The sequence below is a fragment of the Phaethon aethereus genome, assembly GCF_964289735.1.
Source record: "Phaethon aethereus genome assembly, chromosome: 3".
Lineage (NCBI taxonomy): Eukaryota > Metazoa > Chordata > Aves > Phaethontiformes > Phaethontidae > Phaethon > Phaethon aethereus.
In genome coordinates this window covers 40,143,406-40,168,433 of record NC_138576.1, presented here as the reverse complement: position 1 = coordinate 40,168,433, position 25,028 = coordinate 40,143,406, and the positions used below count along the sequence as shown (strand labels likewise).

Below are 25,028 nucleotides of genomic sequence, written 5' to 3'. Positions count from 1 at the left end.
CTGCTTGCATCATCAACCAAGAGAAATGTGAGAACAAACTGACTCCAAATAGGGGAAGAGCAAAGTTATATGACTTCTGCTCTTTCAGAAGGATGAATGGTTTGCTTAAACCAGAGCACACGGTGGGCCAAATACCTGCTCTGCAAACTGTCTGTCCGCAGGAGCTGGCACACTCCACGTGTGCTCCAGTACGCATCGGTCCGTAGCCCCCGAGGCTGGCGAGACGGGCCCTGCACTTCTCATTACGCAGCTGAGCACTCTTCAGCAGGTGCAAGAGGCAGTGCAGGGTTTGCAAAAGCGTTTTGGCAGGGTCCATCTTTACTGTATTCACAAAGTCCAAAGTTAGTGGAGTACCAGTCCCATAGTACCACTAACCCTCACATTAAGAACCTGAACAGAGTCAAAGCAGCCTCCACAGAGCTGTGTGGTCTCCATGACGCAAGCTTGGGAGGGCTGGTCAAGTCCCCCGCTGTTTCTCAAGAAGAAGACATAGTAGTTATTCAGCATTTAAACTCTGAAGCTTTGCTGGCAAGTTTTCTACGGTTTGTGAAAAAACAACAGGGAAGATACTGAATTATTAAACTTGTTTCACCAGTTTCAAAATATGCAGAGTCCTACTACCCAGGAAATTTATTATTTAAGATTTCAATATTCAGTATTCTTCACAGGAAAATAATTTCACAGGATTTTCTGCTCTGAAAAAGAACATTGTTTATTTAGCAAGAGTACTGAAGTCCTGTTAGTAGACTTATTTTCCTAAGAGGAATGGTATAGAATCTTGAAGGCACGGTAGATGGATTTAAGATGGTTATTTAAACAGTTTTTTGGACTTAAACATGCTGCCATATAGAAACTACTCTGCTTTTATTTGTTCATCTTGATGAATGGCAAAGGGCAGAAGATAGGTGAAGACCGCCTTACTTAAAACTCGCAGTGACTGTGGCATTTAGGAGCAAACCCCACTGCTCCCAGCAGTCTGAGCTATCAGAAGCATTTGATGCACTTCTGCACAGTGGTTCATCCTGCTGCAGAGGTAGGAGATAGCTCTTCCTCAAGACACACATGACAATTGCTCAAGCCTGTGGGCACTGAGGTGCTCAGCTGCTATTTGTGCCACTTAGAGTTAGCTTTCTTGCCCCTGCACTTAGGTAGGTACCTTCAGGCTCCTAATTTTTAGAAGTCTTGCCCCAAAAATTTAACGCAGTTATATTTTATGTACCATCCTTTCTCTCTCCTCCCAGTGGTCTAAGAGCATCAGTGGAGGCTTTTCATCATATAGAACATTAACAGCTGTACAGAATATTCAACACAGTAAAGGCTTTTTTTCATTTTATAGTGCTCAGAAGCCCCTAGATTATAACCCTCCTGACCACAATTTCTTTCCTCTCATCTCCCAAACAGTTGACATTTAGAGCTGTCACTCATACCTCCCTTATTGCCATCTTGGAGCATGCATTGGAGCAGCATCACCCTTGGCTTTTCCCTGCAACGATCACCATTTGGGGCATAGTTTTCACAACTTTAACTGAAGCAGGTGACTCCTCTCTAAAATGGTGTGGTGGGTTGACCCTGGCTGGACACCAGGTGCCCACCAAAGCTGCTCTATCACTCCCTTCCTCAGCTGGACACAGGGAGAAAAAATATAACAAGAAGATCATGGGTTGAGATAAGGACAGGGAGAGATCAGTCAGCAATTACCATCACGGGCAAAACAGACTCAGCTTGGGGAAATAAATATAATTTTTTATTGATCAAATCAGAGTAGAGATAATGAGAACTAAACCCAAATCTTAAAACACCTTCCCCCCACCCCTCCCTTCTTCCCAGGCTCAACTTCACTCCCCATTTCTCTACCTCCTTCTCCACCACAGCGCAGGGAGACGGGGAATGAGGACTGTGGTCAGTTCATCACACGCTGTCTCTGCTGCTCCTTCCTCCTCAGGGGGAGGATTCCTCACACTCTGCCCTGCTCCAGTGTGGGGTCCCTCCCACAGGAGACCGTCCTCTACGAACTTCTCCCACGTGAGTCCTTCCCACGGGCTGCAGTTCACGCACTGCTCCAGCCTGGGTCCCCCCACGGGTGCCGTCCTTCAGGAACAGACGGCTCCAGCCTGGGTCCCCCGCGGGGTCACAAGTCCTGCCAGCAACCCTGCTCCAGCCGGGGCTCCTCTCCCCACGGGGCCACAGCTCCTGCCAGCAGCCGGCTCCAGCCTGGGCTGCCCACGGGGTCACGGCCTCCTTCGGGCATCCCCCTGCTCCAGCGTGGGGCCCTCCCCGGGTGCGGGTGGAGATCTGCTCCCCCGTGGAGCTCCATGGCTGCAGGGGTGCAGCTGGCCTGGAGCAGCTCCTGCCCCTCCTGCTGCTCTGACCTGGGGGCTGCAGGGCTGTTCTCTCACATGGTCTCACTCCTCTCTCTGCTGCTATTGTTCTACGCAGTTTTCCCCCCTTCTTAACTCTGTTCCTCCGCAGGCGCTGATGGGCTCGACCTTGGCCAGCGGTGGGTCTGTCTTGGAACTGGCTGGCCTTGGCTCTGTGGGACATGGGGGAAGCCCATGGTGAGGCCGGGTGAAGGCTTCTCACAGAAGCCACCCCTGTGGCACCCCCCGCTACCAAAACCTTGCCACGCAGACCCAGTACAAACGGTTTGTCTCCCTTTCCCCTTTTTGGAGCTGATGCTCAAAATTTTGCTTTGTGTTCTGCACTGACCTACGTTTGCTCGAGAGGGACACAGTTCAAAGCAGAGATCAACAAAGCCAGAAGGGGAAGCAAGACGACCCCCTCCTCCCCATCCCGAGCCAGTCAATCGCTTTAGCCACCTTTTTGTATCTGTACTGGGAACGAGCCAGGCATTTTTTCTGGCTTAGTGAGGAGAAATTTTTTAGCACACTGTGCTTTAACTAACATACCTGGATTTAAATATACATTGGCCAAAGCTTCTCTTTTGGATGACTGACAGTCTAGTCAATTTGAGCAGCGTGAAGTTATTCCTCTGCCATGTAACCTTGAGTCTCTTCCCCACGCCCCCACTTCTCTGCCAGGTGGATGTACGCATATCCGTGTATCTTTTGCAAGTGATTCGAACTTCTTTACTTGCTTTTAAATTCACAATGACTAGATCTTCCTCTCCTCACTTCAGTGCATTTTAAATGTGTTCTTTATGTCAAATAGGAGAAAACATTTCCAACAGGACCTTGCTTTCTACCTGCAGATACAAATACAGGCAGGATTGCCAGCACATACATTTCAATTAGAAACATTTGCAAGTTGATGACAAAAACCAGACATTCCTCTTTCACCTCTACAAACCAAATCACCAATAACAGAATCAGTAAATCCCTCAGGAAGCTACAGAACACACCAGGCAAGTGCACTCCTCTTGGTTAAATGCAGAAGGATACGCAAGGAGGAATATTCTGCTGTTTTAATATCAACGTCTGCATCCCAGAGAACTCTTTGCTCCCTTCTGGGGCATCCAGCACCGGCTCCTGGCAGATGCCAGATGCTTGGACTTAGCAGCCAGCACAGGCTAGACAATTTTCTGCACCTACTAGAATTTCTTACTTGTGTTGCCACAGCAACTCAGCATGCCCAGGTTGTGTGAAGACAGTCATCTGTTTCCATAGGAACAAAGCATCCTGGCCTGCCGCGAAACTTCAGCCTGGGAAAACATGAAATTCAGCCAATAAAAGGACAATCAAAGATTGAAAGGCGGGTAGTTAACTAAGATGAGAACCTGTATTGCATATGTATAGGACTGTATGGAGAGACAGGCAGGGAATATATACTCTGTCCCAGGACTAAGTAAATTTGGACTCTGATTAGAAGGTTAAGTCACTTATCACACACGCTGAGAGCTCTATAAAAACATGAATTGAGTTTTTTTCCCCCCAGTGACTGACAACTTTAATATTTACAATATCTGCTCAAGAAGTTGAAATGTGGGACTGGGATATGGAGAGTTTGGGGTGTTTTCAATCCAAATTTCTCCACATTTTTGCTGCTAGCCTAGGAAAATCACATAGCCCCTGGTCTGAGTAGATTGATACACCTGTAGAAAGCAATAAAATGAAGCAAGCTTATTCTTGCTAACGATTGTGTGGAAACAGGTATGTTAATAAGACCATTTAAAGTAAGATCAGGGAAATCGTAAACCCGTTATTCTTTTAGTAGTGTATAATTTTTTTTAAAAAATTTAAAAATATACAGGAGAAACCTGCATTGAAGACAGTTACAAAAAAAAAAAAAAAAAGAGAAAATCTAAACCTGATTTCACAGCACTTTGTAAGTATTGTCACAGAAAGACTCCATCCTGACTACAGCTACTCTTGGAAAAATCTCCGCTTCAGTTCTATTCAGGTATTATTACTTCACATCACTAGGGATCAAAGACCTAAATAACGAGACAGGAGATTTAGGCAGCCAACTGGGCTTCGGATGTGTAGAAAACATTGTTTGACAGGCATGAACTGAAGGGGCGAAAAAAAAAAAAATCTTGTATATAGGCCTGGCTTGCTACCGAACATCTCAAAAGGCACTGGGCACCCTGAATCCCGCACCGAGCTCAGCTGAACCAACTCTTGGACCTGCACAGGCTGTGCTGATCTAAGCTTTAGTGATTACAAAGGGAGCTCAGAAATTTGGTTCAGCTGCAGGCACCTCATTTTAGGCATCTCAGTTTCAAGCTAAATCCTGTTCTGGGGAGATTCTTAAAACAGCCAAAACTCGGAATTGTAAAGTGTTTAAATTCTTGTCATTTTTTTTTTCTGTCATTCCCTCCCCTGTAACTTTTAAACATGTAATAATGTGTATGGATGAAAGAACGGAAAAATATCTCAACAGGTTCTGCCTGACCAAGGGATGGCAAGAGCTAAGGCACATCAGTTCTGAGTTATAAGCATGAAAATTAATTTCACTTTTTAATTACAGTTGTGGTGTAGCAGAGTATCAGTACCTGTGTTCACACGCAGTGCACCCGAACCTCTGTAATTGAACCATCACAATTAATTGACTCATCATTACAGAAGCTCAGTGGATGGGAACATGGGATCATTCTTTAAATTCCCCCTGGGGCAGCTCCCACTGTATCTCATGCAGTTTGTGCTCTTAAACATGTTGATTAACATCAGGTTAATCAGTGGTCCCTGCTACAGAACTGATCAACTTGTACATAGATGTTTGTAAATAGTTAATAGAAAATACTCCTACAGAAACAGTAACATAAGACCAAGGAGCGTCTCTTCTGCATAGTTAAGACATTTAAGAGATGCTTTGTCTGTACTGAAGACAATCAATAGCAACGCATCGTGCACGTTCTGGAGCGTTCATGCAGGACCATGGGTTACAAGAACTGAGCAGAACCAGTTTTGAGAGTCTCACCTGGTTCAGCTGATGACGCTGCTGCAAAGCCCATTGCAACTCTTGTCACCACCCAGTCGGCGACTGACTGTCCTGGTTGGGACATTTCTGATTGTCCGATTCTCCGCTGTGAGCCATGTTCCCACTAAACTGTATTTTCTTTTTTAACAAACACTGTCTATGAGTACCTGAGCAATGCCTGCTACCGACTTCATCCTTCTTGTGTCAGCCTTGATATTTATTCATCTCACTCCTCTTGGTGAGCTGAATCAACTCAAGGTGGTAAAGAACTTATCCAGAAGAAGAAACACATGAAAAAGCACTAGTTTAAGGAGCTAAATGACCTCCTCAAGGTGCTTCACTGAGCAGAGTTGTCCACAGCTTGCAGGAGAGGCTGCGGGGGACTGCACCACCGCTTTCCCCAGCACCCAGCTATGGGCTCAGCGCCATTAACACAGGTTAATTCCTGGGGGTTCGTACCAACGCTCGTCTTTGCTTTCACCTACTTATTACAGCTGCACATGAAAAGGCTTCCCCCCTCCCCTTATTTGTAATAGATGAGTATAGTTTCATATTAACTAACATATTGCTTTCCAGCTATACTATTTGATTATTACTGTCTCTGGAAGCTTTCACCTGTAACCTCTAATCACTCAGTTCTGTTAGGATTTCATTTTGTAAAAACCTGTCATCAGTATACATAAACAGTACCTATGCTCTATTACTTTCAGCAAAGAGAAACCAACTTGAATTGTGAATAATTTTTTTTTAATTTCCCTAAAGAATACTTCTCTACATTCTATTAACTGTTTCTACCTCTAAAACCATTAAATATGATACATAGTCTTAATCTGATTTGCAGGCATTAAAAAAGAGTAAATAAGCCAGACACAGCCACTGAATATGCCTACAACTCTAAATCGTATGAATTCCTCCTTTTTAACGAACATTATTTTTCCTAAGTAGGCTAGCTACCATACTATAAGTAAAAGGATGGTATGGGAAAAACTGCCAGATAATTCAAGCATCCAAATTTACAAATTTTGTCCAGTAATCCAGTACCGTAGGCAAAGTTGCTTGTTATTTATTTACAAAAAACACATGTATGGCTACAACACTCCAATAGCTGTATGCTTCAAGGAAAAAAATCAGCTACTGCTGCTGTCATCCTTACTGCAAAACAACAGGTTAAGTGAATACACATGTGAAAAATTACGATAAACAGAGGAGGTATGTGGTCTTCAGAATGTGATGGGTGGCTTATGCTTTTCAACAACAGAATCTGCATCAAACTGAACTAAGAAGGAACTGTTACTATGAAAAAGTAAGTTTGTGCACACATTGACAGAATCAGAGGATAATTTGGATGTGAAGCAATCTCAGGAAGCCTGAGATTAGGCTGCTCAGGGCTGTACCCAGTCAGATCTGGAAAGGCCCCGTGGGCAGAGACTGCACCACCACTCCGGCAGGCTCTTCCAGCCAAAATTTCCATAGAATGCTACTCAAGAACTGTGCTGGAATCATGTGCCTGAAGATTTGAAGCACTTTATTTCTCTGGCATGTTTTATAAGTAACAGATGCTCCTTTGCAATATACCTTATAAACACCAGCTCACACAGGAACGCAGAATAGTTGCAGGAATGTGCCTGTTTGATCATCTCACCAGCAATAAAGGTTAGTTACAAGAAAAAACCAGACTGTCAGCAGCTCCATTTTAACAGCCACATAAGGCTGTGACCCTACCTAATGCAAACAGGCAGACTATGAGCATTACAATCTTCAAAAAAAACCATTTTCACTTGTTAATATAAATTATCCTTAATTTTAGATATTCAGGCTGATTTCCATCACTTTAAGATTTTATTATAAAATTTATAATCTGCAATGAGTCTTTCAAGTTATTAGAACAGCGTTAAGTAAAACTTAAAGTTACACTTCAGCCACTTTTAACAAATGGTATCATATCTAGATTAGAAAGCTGAAATAATGTCAAATGGCCATTTGTTGCTAAGCTACTCGTGCAAAGCAAGTTATGCGTAATAACAGATCTATTCAAAACTTCAAAGGAAATCAGAGGCTGTTAGAAGTATGGCAATTCATCCTAAATTACATCTTAAAAATCCTCAAAGTGCCTGAAGTTTTGAGAGCCTGTCTTGGGGGAAACAAGCAACTCTGCTCATCTCAACAGGAAGTCCACTTTGGAACTTGGAAATGACTGTCCCTCCACTTAACTCCTCTACAGATGTCGAATTATGACTGCTCTCAGCTACGCACTTGGATGTGATCTCGATTTCAATCTGGATCTAATTTAAGCAAAAGGATGCTTAAATAGATATTTTCCCTATTGGAAGTGTAGAATGCCATGCTCAAAGAGGTCCTCCTGAAGTGGTCTGGAAGGAATCACCTTAGGGATATCATCCTTGCCAAGGTCAGAGCAATTGAAGACTGTAGGTGTAATCGAAACACTTGGGGATAGTTCTCCTTTTTCCAAACACGCAGCCCGAAAAGCCACATCACAGACCTATCTACAAGAGAAGAGAGAGGGGAAATGCGTCAGTCTTCTACAACAGCATTTTATGAGACAGCGAGTTTGTTTCTGAAAATTCCCATTCAAATTGTGATTTCATGTGCAGATTTTATGGGTATAACTTCCACTAATCTGTCTGGTGGGTTTATGTTTTAGCTTGGTTTTGGTTGGTTGGTTTTTAAAAACACAAAATCAGGATGCAGTGGTCTGATGTAAAAGGCAGATGTATTTCCAAGATATTGATAATATACTTTCTTATGAGGGAGGAGAAAAAAATGTTTATTTCAATTGCATATAGCGTGAGCCACTGATGTTCAGGTCACTGATGCATGAAGTTTATGATCGTCTTTTAAAATAAGGTGGGTGTTGCACAGATTTGTAATGCAGGAATTTTTCTAGAAAAGCAGCTAAGGGTTATTACAATAAAAGATACACCTACACGGAGGTTTCTACGGCTTCTCCCAAAAATCAATTTCACTCAGGAAAAAAAATGCATGGTAAGAGACAACAGAGCAAATTTTTCCACCTTACTGTGTAATGAATCTCCTCCAGAAGAGTCGGAACAACTGACGCAGTGAAATAAACAAAACATTAGAATGCTTTTTTTGGTTAATGAAGACCTACTGAATTATTGCATTCTCCAAATTCCTTCTATTTACTGGGTGGTTTTATTAAGGATGCTTTTCTAGAAACAATTCTCTCTTAATGAACATACAAACATCTCTTTCAACAGCAGCGAATTATCAACCACGCCACTTCACATTGGCTCCTCTGGCCTTGTTTTAATCAGTCTTTGAATATGTAATTATTCCAGAACTAGAACTAATATATTTGCAAACTGGATTTTCCTATAAGCAGTTGTCTTCTTCACATTTACTATAGGCAACAAAACCCGAGAAGCTGAGTTTTAACAATACAACTGGCAAATAATTGTTACAATTTATCATCCCTTTTCACTATCAGCAGCATGCAGCAGCTAGCTATCATGCAGTCTTACTAATGGGTTACAATATATAGTTGGGATTTTGATCTGTATGTCTTGAACAACAAAATGCAATATAAACTGTATTAACTATTGTATTTTTCATGTTTCTCATGTTTGGACAAACAAGTATTTTATGAAGAGTCTCTTGGCAGACTTATTCTGTACTTGAGTACTTCTGTACTCAAGTATTTACTTCTTCAAGATACTGTTTTAATTACACAAAATATGTATCTACAGCTGTAAATGTAACAAATTAGGATGAAGAGTTTATCCAAGAATATGTTCCAAACAAAGAGCTGGGAGACTGCATATGTCCCTTTTTCCCCATAAATGATTTTCTATACAAGTTCCCTGTTTGACCCTAACAACCAGTAATTAAGCCACTACCTTTTGATAAATGTTTCAAATTTCCTTTCAGAAAACTAAAGAGAGTTTGTTTCCTGGTGAACTACCATCTAGAGATGGCACAGAGAGTTGATTCAAGAAAGTGTTTATCTTACATTACTCAGGTGATAGGAGAATATTCTTCTGATGTAATCTTCTACTTTTAGTCTTACTCCCTAGGAAAATGTAGCTCTTCTCTGGTCAATCTCTGCAGAGCACACAAGAGCCTATTCCCTCTCTTCTCTGAGGGTGGCTGAAACACTGACACAGGTTGCCCAGAGAGGTGGTAGATGCCCCATCCCTGGAAACATCCCAGGTCAGGTAGGACAGGGCTTTGAGCAACCTGATCTAGTTGAAGACGTCCCTGCTCATTGCAGGGGGGTTAGACCAGATGGCCTTTAAAGGTCCCTTTCAACCCAGACTATTCTATGATTTTATGTACTGTGTCACAACAGCTACTTACCCAAAACACTTTCTTTTGTTCTTCTGGATAAAGGCAGATAAGGACAATCGAAGCATAAAGGGCAGGTTATTGGCAAAGTAACCTGTGAAAACCAAAAAGCCTGAGAGGGAGGTAATTAATGAAATTCTTTTACACAGGAGACCATCCCATCAGATCTTAGGTGACAGGAACAGGAGAAATTCCTCAGTATCCTATGGAAGATGTAAGGTTTAGTCATTAATAACAAAATGTAATTTTTTGAGTCACCACAGTAATCTTGCAGTTGTGACAGAAAAAATAATAAGATTCAATGAATGTTTTGTTTTCCCAGCATAGCATTCATGTTCCTGCTAAGCGGAAGAGAAACATGTTCAGAGCTTTGTAGTACAAATCTCCACAAATAATGCACTGCAAAATTGTAACTGAAAACATTTAGATCCTTCTAGATGACAAAATGATAACACTACCACTGTCTCTTCTGAAATAACTTGTGACCTATGGGCAATGACTGACAACCAGATCATTTTCTAACTTCAAGTCCAATAAATGAGAGGGCACTGAAGACATGACAGCTCAGTTTAGCATAGCCAGTCACTGTCAGATAGGAATTTAACTTTTTTAAAGGGTATTATTGAAACATTTGTCATGAATGCCGAAGTATTAATGCCACAACCACAAGTCTGGCTTCTTAGGAAGAAGAAATACCCATTCAACACAACAGGAGGATGTAAACAGTACTAGATGTCATATGAAACAATGCTTACAGATACTACTGACAACATCTAGAAGGGACATAGCAGCTTTGCTGCTTTTCTCTCCCAACTACTATTAGACAGCAGATTACTACCTCATGATAACATACTTTTAAGAATGAAGTAAAACCCCCCACTGATTCAATTAACCTCATTTAATACTACTGCAACCTGTCAAGTATTTTTTAGGTACTTCTATAGTCCTTACCCTGGTATCTTCAGGCCATAAGTTGTCATGCTTCCATCTTCAGAATGTCTCATTCCAAGGGATGCCTGGTATCAGTGAGGTCACGCAGAAAGTTTTGTGGGAGACCAAGACTCTCTGCCTCTGTTCTGAGTTCTCAGCTAGTGTCCTAAGCTCATGCAAACCTTTCTATATGGCATTATAAACTGAAAATACAAAAAGCTTACAAAAATGCATAATGTCATGTAAATTTTTTATTATTATTATTTGATGTAAATTTTATATTTTACCAAAGGTACTTTTATTCTTTGTTTACAAAGCCAAAAATGTATCTGGATCACTTGCAAGTCAAATACAGATATCAGATGAAAAAGAACATTTTTCAATGACCGGTTACCTGAGTTACAGTGGAATATTTAATTTCAGACAGTATTGCTCTGAATACTTTTTACGGTAAGAAATAATAAAAGTTTTTTCAAGTCAAAACCTAAATCAGTGCTTCTCATAACTGTAAGAATTCTCATGAACCAACAACAGAAAGTATCTTACATAATGTATACTATACATTTCTGCTTGCCTCTACAATAAATTAATACCCTGGATGACTTAAGTATTAGCAAAAATATTTACAAAAACAAGATAAAACACAGTATAAAATTTTTTCAAAGATATATTTCTTCCAAGAAACAGTTTGGTACCAAGAGTGAAATTTCAAGTCTTACAAAATTGCTTCTCACTTATTTAAATTCATGAAGGTAAATAAATAAGATTGATTTATACAAATAAACATTGATATCCTCATATGGGTTTATGCAGTAAAAGCGTATATCTCTTCTTGGGAGTATCCAAGATCCTTCAGGTATCTGAAAGTCAGAAATCAAGTTGGTAATATTAATATTTGGAACCTAAAACCCACCACAGAGACACAGCTGAAGCATAACTTTAGCACCACTATCTTGTTTGCATTCAGACATGCACAATGAAGTTTACCTTTGCAAATACATTTAGAAAACAATTCATGCCCAGGAGCTCATATGTACTACATGATCTTTTAGGATACTGAAAAAAATTTTCTAAAAATAAATACACATATAATTTGAATTATCTCCAATTTCTCAACAGGTAGCATAATGATTGGCCAATTCCACCCTCCATTAAATCCATGCACCTGACTTCAGTAGGGCTGCAGAAATGCAACTGATGTCCTTATCGGTTCAATATTTTGAAGCTGGGACAGCAAAAGTTAAAGGGCCTTTTATCTTTAAATATATAGCACACAAAATAAGGAAAGTAGTAGGAACAGACATAAATGCATTAATTAAAAAAATAAAAATTGAGAGAAGTGCTTGTGATAGAACAACTGCTTTGAATTTTACAACTTAGTTTGTAAAGCTAACACCAACACAGAAAGCTTGTTTCCTCTTATAGCAGCTTTTCTATGAATATCAAATTAAAAGCAGCATTAAAAAACTCAGGGGAAAAAAGGTTAAAGAGAAGGTCTTAGAAAGTTTTGGACAACTTACTAGAGCAATTTACACATTGCTGATATTTACTTAGCTACATACTAAATATACTCCTCAATTATGATGCTAGGTGGGTTTTGGGTTTTTTGTTTTTAATTTAAAAAGGTTTTTTTGCAAAGCAGAAAATGGTAGTCTTTCAAAAACAGCTTTACAAGTCAGGAACACTATAGCTGGTTAGGTGATAACATTTTTAAAAATTCCTCATCCTCTAGTTCATCATTTACAATACTCACTGTACTCCTTGTTCTGTAAAAGGTGTTGGACCACAGATGCAGATAAGCACTTTGGAGTCTTTTCTGCTTCTTTTCACAAACTCAGAAAGAAAAGATGAAGAAATCTTCCCCTCTTTACCCACCCAGTCCTTCGCTGGTTGTGAAAGAATGAATTGAACCTCAAACCTAGTAAGCAGAAGAATATTTCATAAATATTGCCTCTGATTAGAAATCTGCTACACAAAATGCAAGTGACCAAGACACTTATGTTTCCTGTGATTACCTTCCTGTTCCGCTTAGTTCCTGCTGCACAGTATCAGATCTCACAGACATTTAGTTGCTCCTACCAGTCAAGTCAATCAGATCACCTCCAGTATTGTGTGTTTAATTATTTAACACAATCTTTCAATCTTAAAAATTTTAGCTGTACATTTCAGCTTACAAAGAAAACCAGCTAGTACCAATCAAGACACTAAAGCACAGATTTTACCGTTCTGTTACTCACTCACACAAATGTTGGTGTAGCTCAATACACAAGCAGTGAAATAAGAATGTTTAGCTAAACTTGTGAAAATGTCAGTACAATTTCATCAATGAGAAAATACTATGACTGGTTTCAAAGACTCACTAACAGAGTAGTTATTGAGTAAAAAACAAGCACTCATGTATCTGAGGCTCCTATTGAAAGGGAGAAAGCATTTCTACTGTAAATTTGCACAATGTCTAGACTATGAAGCTTTGAAGGTGCCAGAGATCACCAGGTTATGAAATAGTATTGATTTTTCACTTCAGTGTTGTGAAGGAACAAGTAAAATGAATTTGTTCATACAATTGCAACTAATAATTAAATAAGCATAAACAAAACGTACTTCTATCATGTAAAATCTAGGCAGTGACAATTTTTCTAGCCATGAAGCAAGAGTATTGAAATTAAAAGGCAACTTTATATTCCTGTCTTCTGACAGAACTATGGCCTGCTAAACTAAATTGGCATTATATGTGCACTAGTTAGATTTTAACTGAGGGAAAAAATGCAACAATTAGACAGTAAGTAAAAATGAAAGTAATGGGCCTAATTTAAGCTTTGAATTTCTAGATAAACATTTTCTCAAGTGACACCAAAGAGGCTTTTCAAGACTTCTCTAAATTCAGAATGTTGCTCCCAGGGTACACTATCCTTCTCTATCACTTCCGTGCTTCTCTTTGCATATCTGTATCTCCTATTGCCAAGGCTAATTTTCTTCACCTTCAAAAAGCTTCTCAGGCAGTCTTAACAATCATCTCATCTAACATATCGTCTCCAATAAACACCTATTAAACACAGTCAAATCAAATCCCTGGCTTCCTATGGGACCTACAGAATACAATGACATAGCCTGCTGCTCTGAATCTCTGACCAGTATAAGTACATCTCCTTCCACCCACTAGGTCTCCTTTAATTCTTAGCTGAGAGTTTCCAGAATCAGGATCTGTCTTTATGCCAAAGCTGTACAGTTAGTCTAAGCCGCAAGTCTTGTTCTCTTACACACTGGGATGGTACAAGTTGTTCTCCACAAGACTTTTAAATACCTTTCATCTTTAAGAGCTAATTGCTCTAGTTGGTTTCTCCAAAGTATGTCATCTTCTGTTTTATTGAAGAAGATCAGCTTCACTGTCCTTAACAACAACAACAAAAAAATTAACTGCAGATTGTTTCTGTATTTGAAACACAGGTTAATAAATCAGAACTTATTACATTATACAGGAGCCTTTCAGTTACATATTTTGTTTTTTTTTTTCAACTCTGCAATCCTCAAATCCTTTTGCCACTAACCCAATATAGTTTCTTTCTTGCTGTGCCTGAAAGTCCATTGGACTTGTGACCTCTCTTCTAAATGTCATAACCCTGTCTGCAGTTGCAACCTCTAGTTCAGGAACTGGTGTCCTAAGAAAAATAAAGTCACTTGAAGTTACTAAGATGTGACTGAAATTACAATATAGCTTGCAAACTTTTATCTAGAGGTCTCTCAATACTGTTTGAGCACCACTACTTCAGTTAATAGCTGGCATCTGAACTCTGTACACCTTTTCAATATTACATACACCAGCTTGTACAGGTAAAACTGGAATTTCAAGAAGGTTATGTCAATATCAATTTAATAAAGATGAAATCTAAACACATAGGAATAAGAGGAAATTAATTCATAACTTGAAGCAAATTACAGCTCTGTATCAGGTGATCCTATTCCTACTTTATTTGTTGATTTATAAAATCTGTTTATCTGGAAAACGATTCCTTACAAGCATTATTTTTGCCAGATCACGTAAAAAAAAATGCTCTGGCATTAAAGTCAGTGCTAATATGTCCTCAGATTTTCATGCTACAGTGGAGATAGAACACAAAAAGACTGACTTTACAGAATCACAGAATCACTAAGGTTGGAAAGGACCTTCAAGATCACCAAGTCCAACCATTAATCCAGCACCACCATGTCCCCTAAACCATGTCCTGAAGCACCACATCCACATGTTTTTTGAACACTTCCAGAGATGGTGACTCCACCACCTCCTTGGGCAGCCTGTTCCAATGCCTGACCACTCTCTCAGTGAAGAAATTTTTCCTAATATCCAATCTAAACCTCCCTTGGCGCAACTTGAGGCCATTTCCTCTTGTCCTATCACTAGTTACTTGGGAGAAGAGACCGACACCCTCGTCGCCACAACCCCCTTTCAGGTAGTTGTAGAGAGCGATAAGGTCTCCTCTCAGCCTCCTCTTCTTCAGACTAAACAACCCCAGTTCCCTCAGCCGCTCCTCATAAGACTTGTGCTCCAGACCCCTCACCAGCTTCATTGTTCTTCTCTGGACACACTCCAGCACCTCAACATCCTTCTTGTAGTGATGGGCCCAAAACTGAACACAGTATTCAAGGTGCGGCCTCACCAGTGCCGAGTACAGGGGCACAATCACTTCCCTACTCCTGCTGGCCACACTATTGCTGATACAGGCCAGGACGCTGTTGGCCTTCTTGGCCACCTGGGCACACTGCCGGCTCATGTTCAGCCGGCTGTCAACCAGCAGCCCCAGGTCCCTTTCCGCCGGGCTGCTCTCTAGCCACTCCTCCCCAAGCCTGTAGCGTTGCATGGGGTTGTTGTGGCCAAAGTGCAGGACCCTGCACTTGGCCTTATTAAACCTCATACAGTTGGCCTCTGCCCATCGATCCAGCCTGTCCAGATCCCTCTGCAGAGCCCTCCTACCCTCCAGCAGATCAACACTCCCACCCAACTTGGTGTCATCTGCAAACTTACTGAGGGAGCACTCGATCCCCTCATCCAGATCATCTATAAAGATATTGAACAAGACCGGCCCCAGAACCGAGCCCTGGGGAACACCGCTTGTGACCGGCCGCCAGCCGGATTTAACACCGTTCACCACAACTCTCTGGGCTCGGCCATCCATCCAGTTCCTCACCCAGCAAAGAGTAAACCTGTCTAAGCCACGAGCCGCCAGTTTCTCCAGGAGAATTCTGTGGGAGACGCTGTCAAAGGCTTTACTAAAGTCCAGGTAGGCAACGTCCACAGTCTTTCCCTCATCCACTAGGCGGGTCACCTGGTCATAGAAGGAGATCAGGTTGGTCAAGCAGGACCTGCCTTTCATGAACCCATGCTGGCTGGGCCTGATCCCTTGGTTGTCCTGCAGATGCCCTGTGAGCACTCTCAAGACCAACCGCTCCATAATCTTCCCTGGTACAGAGGTCAGGCTGACAGGCCTGTAGTTCCCAGGATCCTCCTTCCGGCCTTTCTTGTAGACGGGCGTCACATTGGCAAGCCTCCAGTCTTCTGGGACCTCCCCTGTTAACCAGGACTGGTGATAAATGATGGAGAGTGGCTTGGCAAGCTCCTCCGCCAGCTCTCCCAGTACTCTCGGGTGGATCCCATCAGACCCCATAGACTTGTGGGTGTCCAGGTGGTTTAGCATGTCCTTGACTGCTTCCTCCTGGATTATGAGGAGTACATTGTGCTCTCCATCCCCATCTTCCAGCTCAGGGGGCTGAATAACCTGTGGATACCTGGACTGGCTATTAAAGACTGAGGCAAAGAAGGCATTAAGTACCTCAGCCTTGTCCTCGTCCTTGGAGACAATGTTCCCCGCCATATCCAGTAGGGGATGGAGATTCTCCTTGCCTCTCTTTTTGTTGTTAATATATTTGTAAAAACATTTTTTATTATCCTTTACGACTGTGGCCAGACTGAGCTCTAGCTGGGCTTTTGCCTTTCTAATTTTGTCCCTGCTTGACCTAACGAGATCCTTGTACTCTTCATGAGTTGCCTGTCCCTTCTTCCAGAGGTGATAAACTCTCCTCTTTTCCCTGAGTCCCAGCAAAATCTCCCTGTTCAGCCAGGCCGGTCGCCTTCCCCGCCAGCTCTTCTTACAGCACATGGGGACCGCCTGCTCCTGCGCCTTTAAGATTTCCTTCTTGAAGACTGTCCAGCCTTCCTGGACCCCTTTGTCCTTCAGGACTGTCTCCTAAGGGACTCTCTCAACCAGTGACCTGAACAGGCCAAAGTCTGCCCTCCGGAAGTCCATGACAGCAGTTTTGCTGACCCCTCTCCTCACTTCACTCACAACTGAGAATTCTATCATGTCGTGGTCGCTAAGCCCAAGACGGCCTCCGACCACCACATCTCTCACCAGTCCTTCTCTGTTTGTAAACAGCAGGTCCAGTAAGGCACCTCCCCTGGTGGGCTCACTCATGAGCTGCGTCAGGAAGTTATCCTCCACACACTCCAGGAACCTCCTAGACTGTTTCCTCTCTGCTGTGTTATACTTCCAGCAGATGTCCAGTAGGTTGAAGTCGCCCACAAGAACAAGGGCCAGCGAATCCGAGACCTCTGCCAGTCGCTTATAGAATGTCTCATCTGTCTCTTCATCCTGGTTGGGTGGCCTGTAACAGACTCCCAGCAGGATATCTGCCTCATTGGCCTTCCCCCTCATCCTTACCCACAAGCACTCTACTTGGTCTTCACAATCTTCAATTTCTATGCAATCAAAACACTCTCTAACATACAGAGCCACCCCACCGCCTCTCCTTCCCTGCCTATCCCTGCGGAAGAGCTTATAGCCATCCATTGCAGCACTCCAGTCATGAGAAGCATCCCACCATGTTTCTGTGACGGCAACTACGTCATAGCTGTCGCGCTGCACAATGGCTTCCAGCTCCTCCTGTTTGGTGCCCATGCTGTGTGCATTGGTGTAGATGCACCTGAGCTGGGCTATCAATTTCAACTCTGGCACGTTGAACCTACCTCTAGGTTCAACTTTAGTGAGCAAAAAATAGAATAGACAAAATAGAATTTACCATTTGATGAAGCCACATAAGCCTAACTTCTCCTTTATTGCTAATGACAGACTAATACCCTGGGGACAACTGATGTAAGACAGGTGATGTGCTGTTAAACACAAGCAGTTCCTGAACTGCACCCCACAGGGCTTTAAGTGACTGTTGTTTTTTCTACTCAGGCACAGCCCTGAGCAGGGAGAGCATGTTGCTGCGGTGCCAGAAGCAGTAAGTTCAGTGCCCTACCTTCAGGAAGCCGGAGCCCTGGGATACCTGGCACAGAAACACATGCAGAACGACATGGGTACCTGTCAGCTAAGCCTGCTGGTCCTGCAATTCCAGCTCCATAACATGGCACTCCACTACCCAGCGTCCCTTTTCCATGCGGCCAATCTTGCTTCTAAGAGACTAGTGCTAGACACAGTACTTTTATATGATGCTGCGCTGAAACCATTAATTTCCATCACCTCCTCCTCTGTACCTTCCAGACAGCAATCTTTCATGCATGCACATCACATATGCTAGGGCTTCTGCAGGGAGTTCATGATCTCCTGCTGTTCTTCAACTGCAGTTTGAAAGCCTATATTCTCCCAGTCTGAAGATAGCACATTTTTTTGACTTCTAACCTTTTCCTCTTTTGCAGTTTGGTAGCACTTCAAGATACCAGGAAATCTCTTACAAGCTACAGCTGATGTCAAAGATAAGAGATCATCTTCTACTTATAAGAAGCCCGTTCATGTTCTGCTGCCAAAATATAAAACTGAAGTATGACTGTTGTATATAATACACATCATCAGTAGCGTTACTGAGAAAAAGAAGTTCCAGATGCATTACAACTCAAAGTAAGTTACAATGTACAAGCTTTGGAAAACTTGCCTGAACAAAACAGCCCCGAAACAGCTATGCTGCATCTTTAAATATTAAAATCATCTTGTTCAAAAGCTAGCACGTGCCAAAAATCTAGGTTCCTTACATGCTTCCCAGGGCCCACTACCCTGAAAAACATGGAAAATAAAGCTCACTTCAAGAATGTAGCGCTGTCAAAGCTGGCACGGTGTACCACAGCATCAAGTGTTACTCAGGCATGGGAAAAAGTCAGTAAGAGGTGCATAGGAAAGCCATGCATTTTGTTTACTGGGCACAAAGGTACAAATTGGTTATTTGGAGAATAATGCTTTGAGACACTCTTACTGATACTCCTCAGTGTAGATAAATATATCTGCTGCAGTACTACTCAGTACTCAGCACTATAAAGAGAACAGAAAAATCCCAAAACTTGGAATGAACTTCTAAGAGTTTTGCTAGAAATGAGGGAGAAAACAGCTAAAACGAAGAGGTAAGGATTTAGATATCATCCCCACTGGTACAGAAGAGCTGGTTGAGAGAATGATGACGGAAGTTTAGATAACAAATAAGAAACTTCATCAGCCCTTTGGAAGCAAATAGGGAGAATCTAACATACTGGAAACTACTTCAAGGGATGTAGATTTTAATAAATTCAAGAAACTGGTATGCAAGGTCTTACAGAAATACATACAGAGAGAGGAATTAAAGAGACTGTTAGAGGATTTTAACACAGAGGAAGAGGAGGAAGTAGAAAAATTTACAAAATCACCTTCAAAACAAGAATGATGATGAAAGTGGGACACTATATTGAAAGTGAATATGAGAACAGAGTGGTAATTTAGGAATGAAAAGCTGGAGACAAAACAAGATGCAACTATGAAGAAGAATCAAGAATAGGCTACAAGCACCCTATACTTGAGAAAAGCGTTAGCTCTCTACCTAGTGTTTAGCACTTCTGTGCCTCAGTCTTCTTTAAGAAATATATCCATGTGATTGCAGTTATAAACCACCAGTAAAAAGAGGCAAAAACCTCATCTTAAAAAGGAAAAAACAGCATAGAGGACTGATATTCTTTTTTAATTAATACTTCGGCTAAATACAATTTGGCCTGTAAGAGAAGAAACAAGGCTGAAGGAAGAGCATTATGACTTCATGAACAAAAGGATACCGCAGACAGCAAGAGAACAAATTGTTTTCCACATTTACTGTAGGCAAGAAATAACAGACTTAAAAGACAATAGGGAGACTTTGGCTAGACAGTAAGAATGGAAATCCAATTCTCCAAGCCCGTTACATCACGGCAAACGGTGCCTAAGGAAGCTGCGGATTCTCCTGCGTTCACAGTGCAGCCCCAGAGGTTCAACAGCACTCACCCAGCCCTTACAGACAGAGGCTGCTTCTGCACCCTCAGGTGACAAATTGGTCGTTATTCAGATCCTTCCTTATATACATATAATCTCATGTCTATAAAATTACATACATATATATACACACACATATATTAAAGACACCCTTGTAATATTTTCCCAAACAAGAAAGTGTGGATTAAAGGGCAAATATAAGCCCAAGAAACTAAGTTGCCTAGAGCAGTCAGAAAAATGAAGCTTTAACTGTCTACATATAAAAAGAACCTGTATCATATCAAGTCATTCCAGTGCCTAACAAGCCTCCATGGCAAGAAGAAAAAATTCATTTACTTTGACTAGTAAGGAAACAGATGTTGCTGCATCCTAAGCTAACTGTGAGCATGGAGTTCCCATAAGTAATTCTGCTAAAGAGCCACTCCGGTCATCTTTCAAGGACAGGGTAGGTACAAACCCTATCTGTGCAGTAGTAGTCTTTCACACATTATCTACTCTGTTAATTCTGATTATGGACAAAATGTCAAAATTGGCATCTTTTAATATGAAAGCAAAACTAAGGAGAGCATAGTATCACAACTACCTTTACCTGATATACTAGTTTTCCCTCAAGAAGAAGAAGAAAAAAATTATCCCAAATGCCTTTAGTACTGCTTCCCAAGCATTTTGTCAGATGACAGATCTATCTTCTGGATTCTCAAAGCCACCCAGCCACTTGTTATTCGCTACTAACAATATAGGACTCTTTGGAAGAGCCAAACAGTACACAGTCTCTCTGTTCACAAAAAAGGATTACATATAATTCTTGAACAATAAACAATACAAGAATAATTTGTTTATTCTGCGTCTAGATTTTTTTTCTAGAAACAGATTTCTGCAGTACATGTCATCCTTTTTAGCTTTACGATGACTAGTGTCCAATTAATCTCCCCGTGCTGTTTTACAATATGCTTTGTAAAGATGTAATGAACCAAAACATCCTGTGCTTATATTGAATAAAACTCAGTATTAGAAATTAATCTCCATTAAAAGAGTCCAAATTCAAAAGTACAGGAAAACAGTAAGAAGTCTGTTGAACTGTCCTCTGCAACAGCTTTAAACAAAATACAGTTCAAGTATATTTTTAGTTTTTATACTCTCTCAAATTACAATAGTTCACATTGACAGAAATGTTGTCTGCTAAGAAATTCTGCAAAATGTGATCCTAGAGGAAGATTTTTGCCAAAAACAATGCAAGTACACCTCATCATATCAAAGTATGCCCCTACAGTAACTCTTCACATTTCCTTTTAAAGTTGAGCTATTGTATATTCTCTTACAGTTGTAAATAGACGATCACATCAAGCAGGAGTTCTAGTTCTGGGATTCTGAAGGACATAAGGGGCCAAAACAACCTGTTCACTTGACCAAGAACAAGCAGATTTTACAAGAGGAGTACAGAATGCATATACAACACACATCTTTTTGTGCATTTGAATATACTTAATGCAATGTTTACATAAGTCACACTTTTGTGGAAACTGGAACTCATCTGGTAAAAATATGTTACTGTTGCTTAGCAGGTGAGAATAATATAAAAGTACTCTAACTATTCTAACAGATTAAAGAGAAGCCATAATGAAACAGTTGTAAGCCTCTTCAGTCCAAAAACCAATACCTACATTGAAATACTTCACTACTAAGAAAAGGCACTCAAATGCAAAGCTAACTTAAACCAAAAAACCCCCCAAAACCTCCCACAGATTTTCTACTTGGTGAGCTCATTTGCATCACAACTAAAATCCAAAATGCAAATCGGTCAATTTTTTTGATGGTAGCCAATAACGAAATATGTGTAAGTTCCCTAAGACTCTGAGACTCTTCCCTAAAGCATGCCAGCTTTTGGCATAAGTTGAAGAAAAATGCTTTCATACCGTTTTATTTTGTTAACTGTTTTATTAACACTGAGGCTTGCCCATTACGTTTCATCCTTCCTATGGATTACTCTAGCTTGGGGTTAAATCATAAGAAGCGTACATACCGAAGGCAACTAACTTCAGTCAGAGCCAAATTCAGCAGCTTAACCATTGGTGTGAAGCCTGTGCCTGCTGCCAATAAAAAGAGATCTTCTGAAGTTTGAACCTGTGACTTCTTAAAGTTACCTTCAGGATTGCTGACAGAAATACAGTCTCCTTTACAAAAAAAAAAAAGAAAATAGAATGGTAAACGTTAATTAAATGAAAATAAGCTAATTGGTATTATCATTTTTAAAGGCCCTTTCATATTGCCTTCATTTTTGTAGTATTAGGGTTCCTTTCAGAAAGGTACTATACATTTCACACAAGGATCATAACAGAAGTTCAATTAAAATGTCTTGTCTTGATGGATTTTGCACTATATGAGTACACAAACATTTGCAAAGTCAGTGTTAAAAATCTACCTCCATATCTGAAACTGAAAAGGAAGTGCATCTTCAGTCTAATAGAATAGACCTAGCTTTCTTTATCTGAAAGTACAAAAAGTTGTTCTAAGAGTATATACAATCAAAGTGATCAACTATAATATGTGATACAGTTGACATATCTGAACAGTTAAACAGGAACACATTTGGAAGATCAGTCAGGAGAGCTTTATGTAATGGACAACTCCTAATTACAGTCAGGATAAGCCTGTACATTTAGGGCATGGAGACTAAGGGAGACTAAGGTTTAAAAAAAAGTTAAGTATGACCTAATGTATAAGTAGGTAAACAATAAGAACATCACAATACCCAGACAGTGAATCTGAAAAGGAATTGCTGCAAAACATTCATCCATCGTTTCATCCCTGGAAACATTTGAGGTCACATTGGAATGGGGCTCTGACCAGCCTGATCTAGTTGAAGATGTCTCTGCTCATTGTAGGGAGCTTGGACTAGATGACCTTTAAAGGTCCCTTCCAACGCAAGCTATTCTATGATTCCATGAAAACCAAATACAAAAAACCCCAACATATACTTACCAATTTGTAGGTGGTCAAGTGCCTGTGTGAACAGTCCACAGGAATAAATTTTAATCATTAAATATATATGTGCACCATCACTGGGAGATGGTTGTTTGAAATCCAGTGGCAAATAAGGCAGTACAGGTGTGTATGGTTTTACTACCTCCGTCCCTAGAGGGAAGACAAAAAGAGAGCTGAAATAATATGAAAAGTACTCAACATCCAGCAAATTTACTGCAAACAAATACTAAAACAAACAAGCAGTAAACAAATAATCTGCATATCCCATAAAAATAACACCATCACATGTTTTTATGCAAGTATTATTGCATAATAATGCAAGAAACGACCTTATTCCAGTAGTATTCCACTTCCAATTAAAATCTTCAGGCCACTGTACAGTATGTTATTTCTACACTACTTAGCAATTCAAAACACTGGAAAAAAAGATCTAGAGCCATCCCCATAAAACATGAAAACCTAAACATTTGCATTTAATTCCAAGTACCACAGCTTGATTTTTTCTAAATTGAAATTGCAGGCTTTTAGTACTGCATGATTATATTTTCTTCCACTTTCAAAAAGCTATTGTGTAATGATAGGAAGAAAGACTGCAAGAGTTGGGCACCAGCAAAGAATTAGGTAGGGAGGAGGAGGACAAAACAGTTAGCAATTAAAGGTTATTTAAAAATTCTTCTGAGAAATCTTTCTACCATGCATAGTACAATACAAGTACGGTGACCAGCTTAACCATTATATACGCAAATTCTAAAAATTATCCTTAAAAAAAATAAACCAGGTATTTCTTTGACCTTCCATTTTATTTAAGTTTGCCTTTTACAAAATTTTGAAGAACAGTGCTTTCCTCTCACAACCTCATGTTATCATTAATATCATGCAACTTGAGTGTAGTGTTACCATGACTGCTATAAATCCCTCAGAAGAAGAAAAAAAAAAAACCAGCAAAATTGCAACATTATCCTCCATGTGCCAAAAAAGCTTCAAACTAAAAGGAACTGACTAATCATATATAACATACATACAATGAGCATCACCCTCTTCAAAGATGAACAACACTACTTCAGTGGAGTTTTTAAAGGGAGAGATGAAAGAAGAGCCAACAAGTTCAGCAGTAAATGCCAGCCACCTCAATAGTTAGCTTTCCAGCAATATTAATCCCGTCAGTTCATTATTAAGCACTGACTGTGATACTGGAAGCAGAGACCTTCTAACTACAACCAGGAAATTAGTGGCCATGGACTTGACATTCTCCCAAGACTATGAAAAGGGATTTATGTTCATATATCCAAGGCTACATTCTCAATTTTTCTTACCCGCAATGATTTGTTTGAGGTAAATATGTTGTCCTGTGGGAACATGGAGATGTGTGCTCTTAGGCAACATTAAGCAGAAAAGCTTGGTGTCGTGGGTAACTTCCATCTTATAAACCAACTTGCATTTTCTGTAGAACAGTCCTAAAAACATGGGTTTACTTGTTACTTAAGTCTCAACCTGCCTTGCTGTTCTTTTAATAAGATAGAGAAAGGTATGCATTTAACTATATACAGTTATAAAAAGACTATACATAGATGCTTCTTGTATCATTACTTACAATTATTTTTCTCATTTTGGACTAAGGACTCATTTATAGCCTTACATTAGACTTGTAACAGACTGAATCTGTATGTTGTCAGCATTGACCGGAAAGAACTAGAAAAGCACCAAATACTAGCAGAAAGCAGAACCCCCTCTACTACATTGCACCTGCACTAAATTCACCGTACAACTACAGCATGAATATATATATGCAGACTAAAACTAGCTTTGTTAATGCAAATAAAACATAAGCTAGGCACAGCACCAGAGTCTTCAGTAACAGACTATCTAAACCCACCCAGCATCCCAGATATCTGTTGGGATGACTATCCTGCATTGTTGCAGTTTCACTGCTATTAGCACAACGAGAATTTCTGACAGAGCTTAGCAGAATTTTTCCAGTAGGCAATACCAATACTTAAATGCTTACAGGTGACAAAATGAAACTAAATTCTGTGCCTACATAGGCAATGCAAACTCTAGCATTTTCAAGAAATATTTTAGACATGAACTGGTGCCTTTTGGCTAGCTACAAATTATGAATTCCAGTTATATGTTCACATGCTTACTTAAATCAACTACATG

The 25,028-nt window shown here is 40.5% G+C and overlaps 1 protein-coding gene across 1 annotated transcript in view; it reads right to left on the bottom strand.

Annotated features, from left to right (window-relative positions):
• Window positions 1–11,437: 11,437 nt before the first annotated feature.
• CYB5R4 (cytochrome b5 reductase 4) overlaps window positions 11,438–25,028 on the bottom strand; it is a gene marked incomplete at both ends in the record, with an annotated part of 46,303 nt that continues 32,712 nt past the window's right edge. The window contains 6 exons of the mRNA XM_081998194.1: window positions 11,438–11,492; window positions 12,386–12,550; window positions 13,934–14,020; window positions 21,907–22,057; window positions 22,866–23,018; window positions 24,182–24,322. Coding sequence (XP_081854320.1) covers window positions 11,438–11,492; window positions 12,386–12,550; window positions 13,934–14,020; window positions 21,907–22,057; window positions 22,866–23,018; window positions 24,182–24,322 — 752 coding nt within the window. The remainder of the gene's footprint in view (window positions 11,493–12,385; window positions 12,551–13,933; window positions 14,021–21,906; window positions 22,058–22,865; window positions 23,019–24,181; window positions 24,323–25,028) is intronic.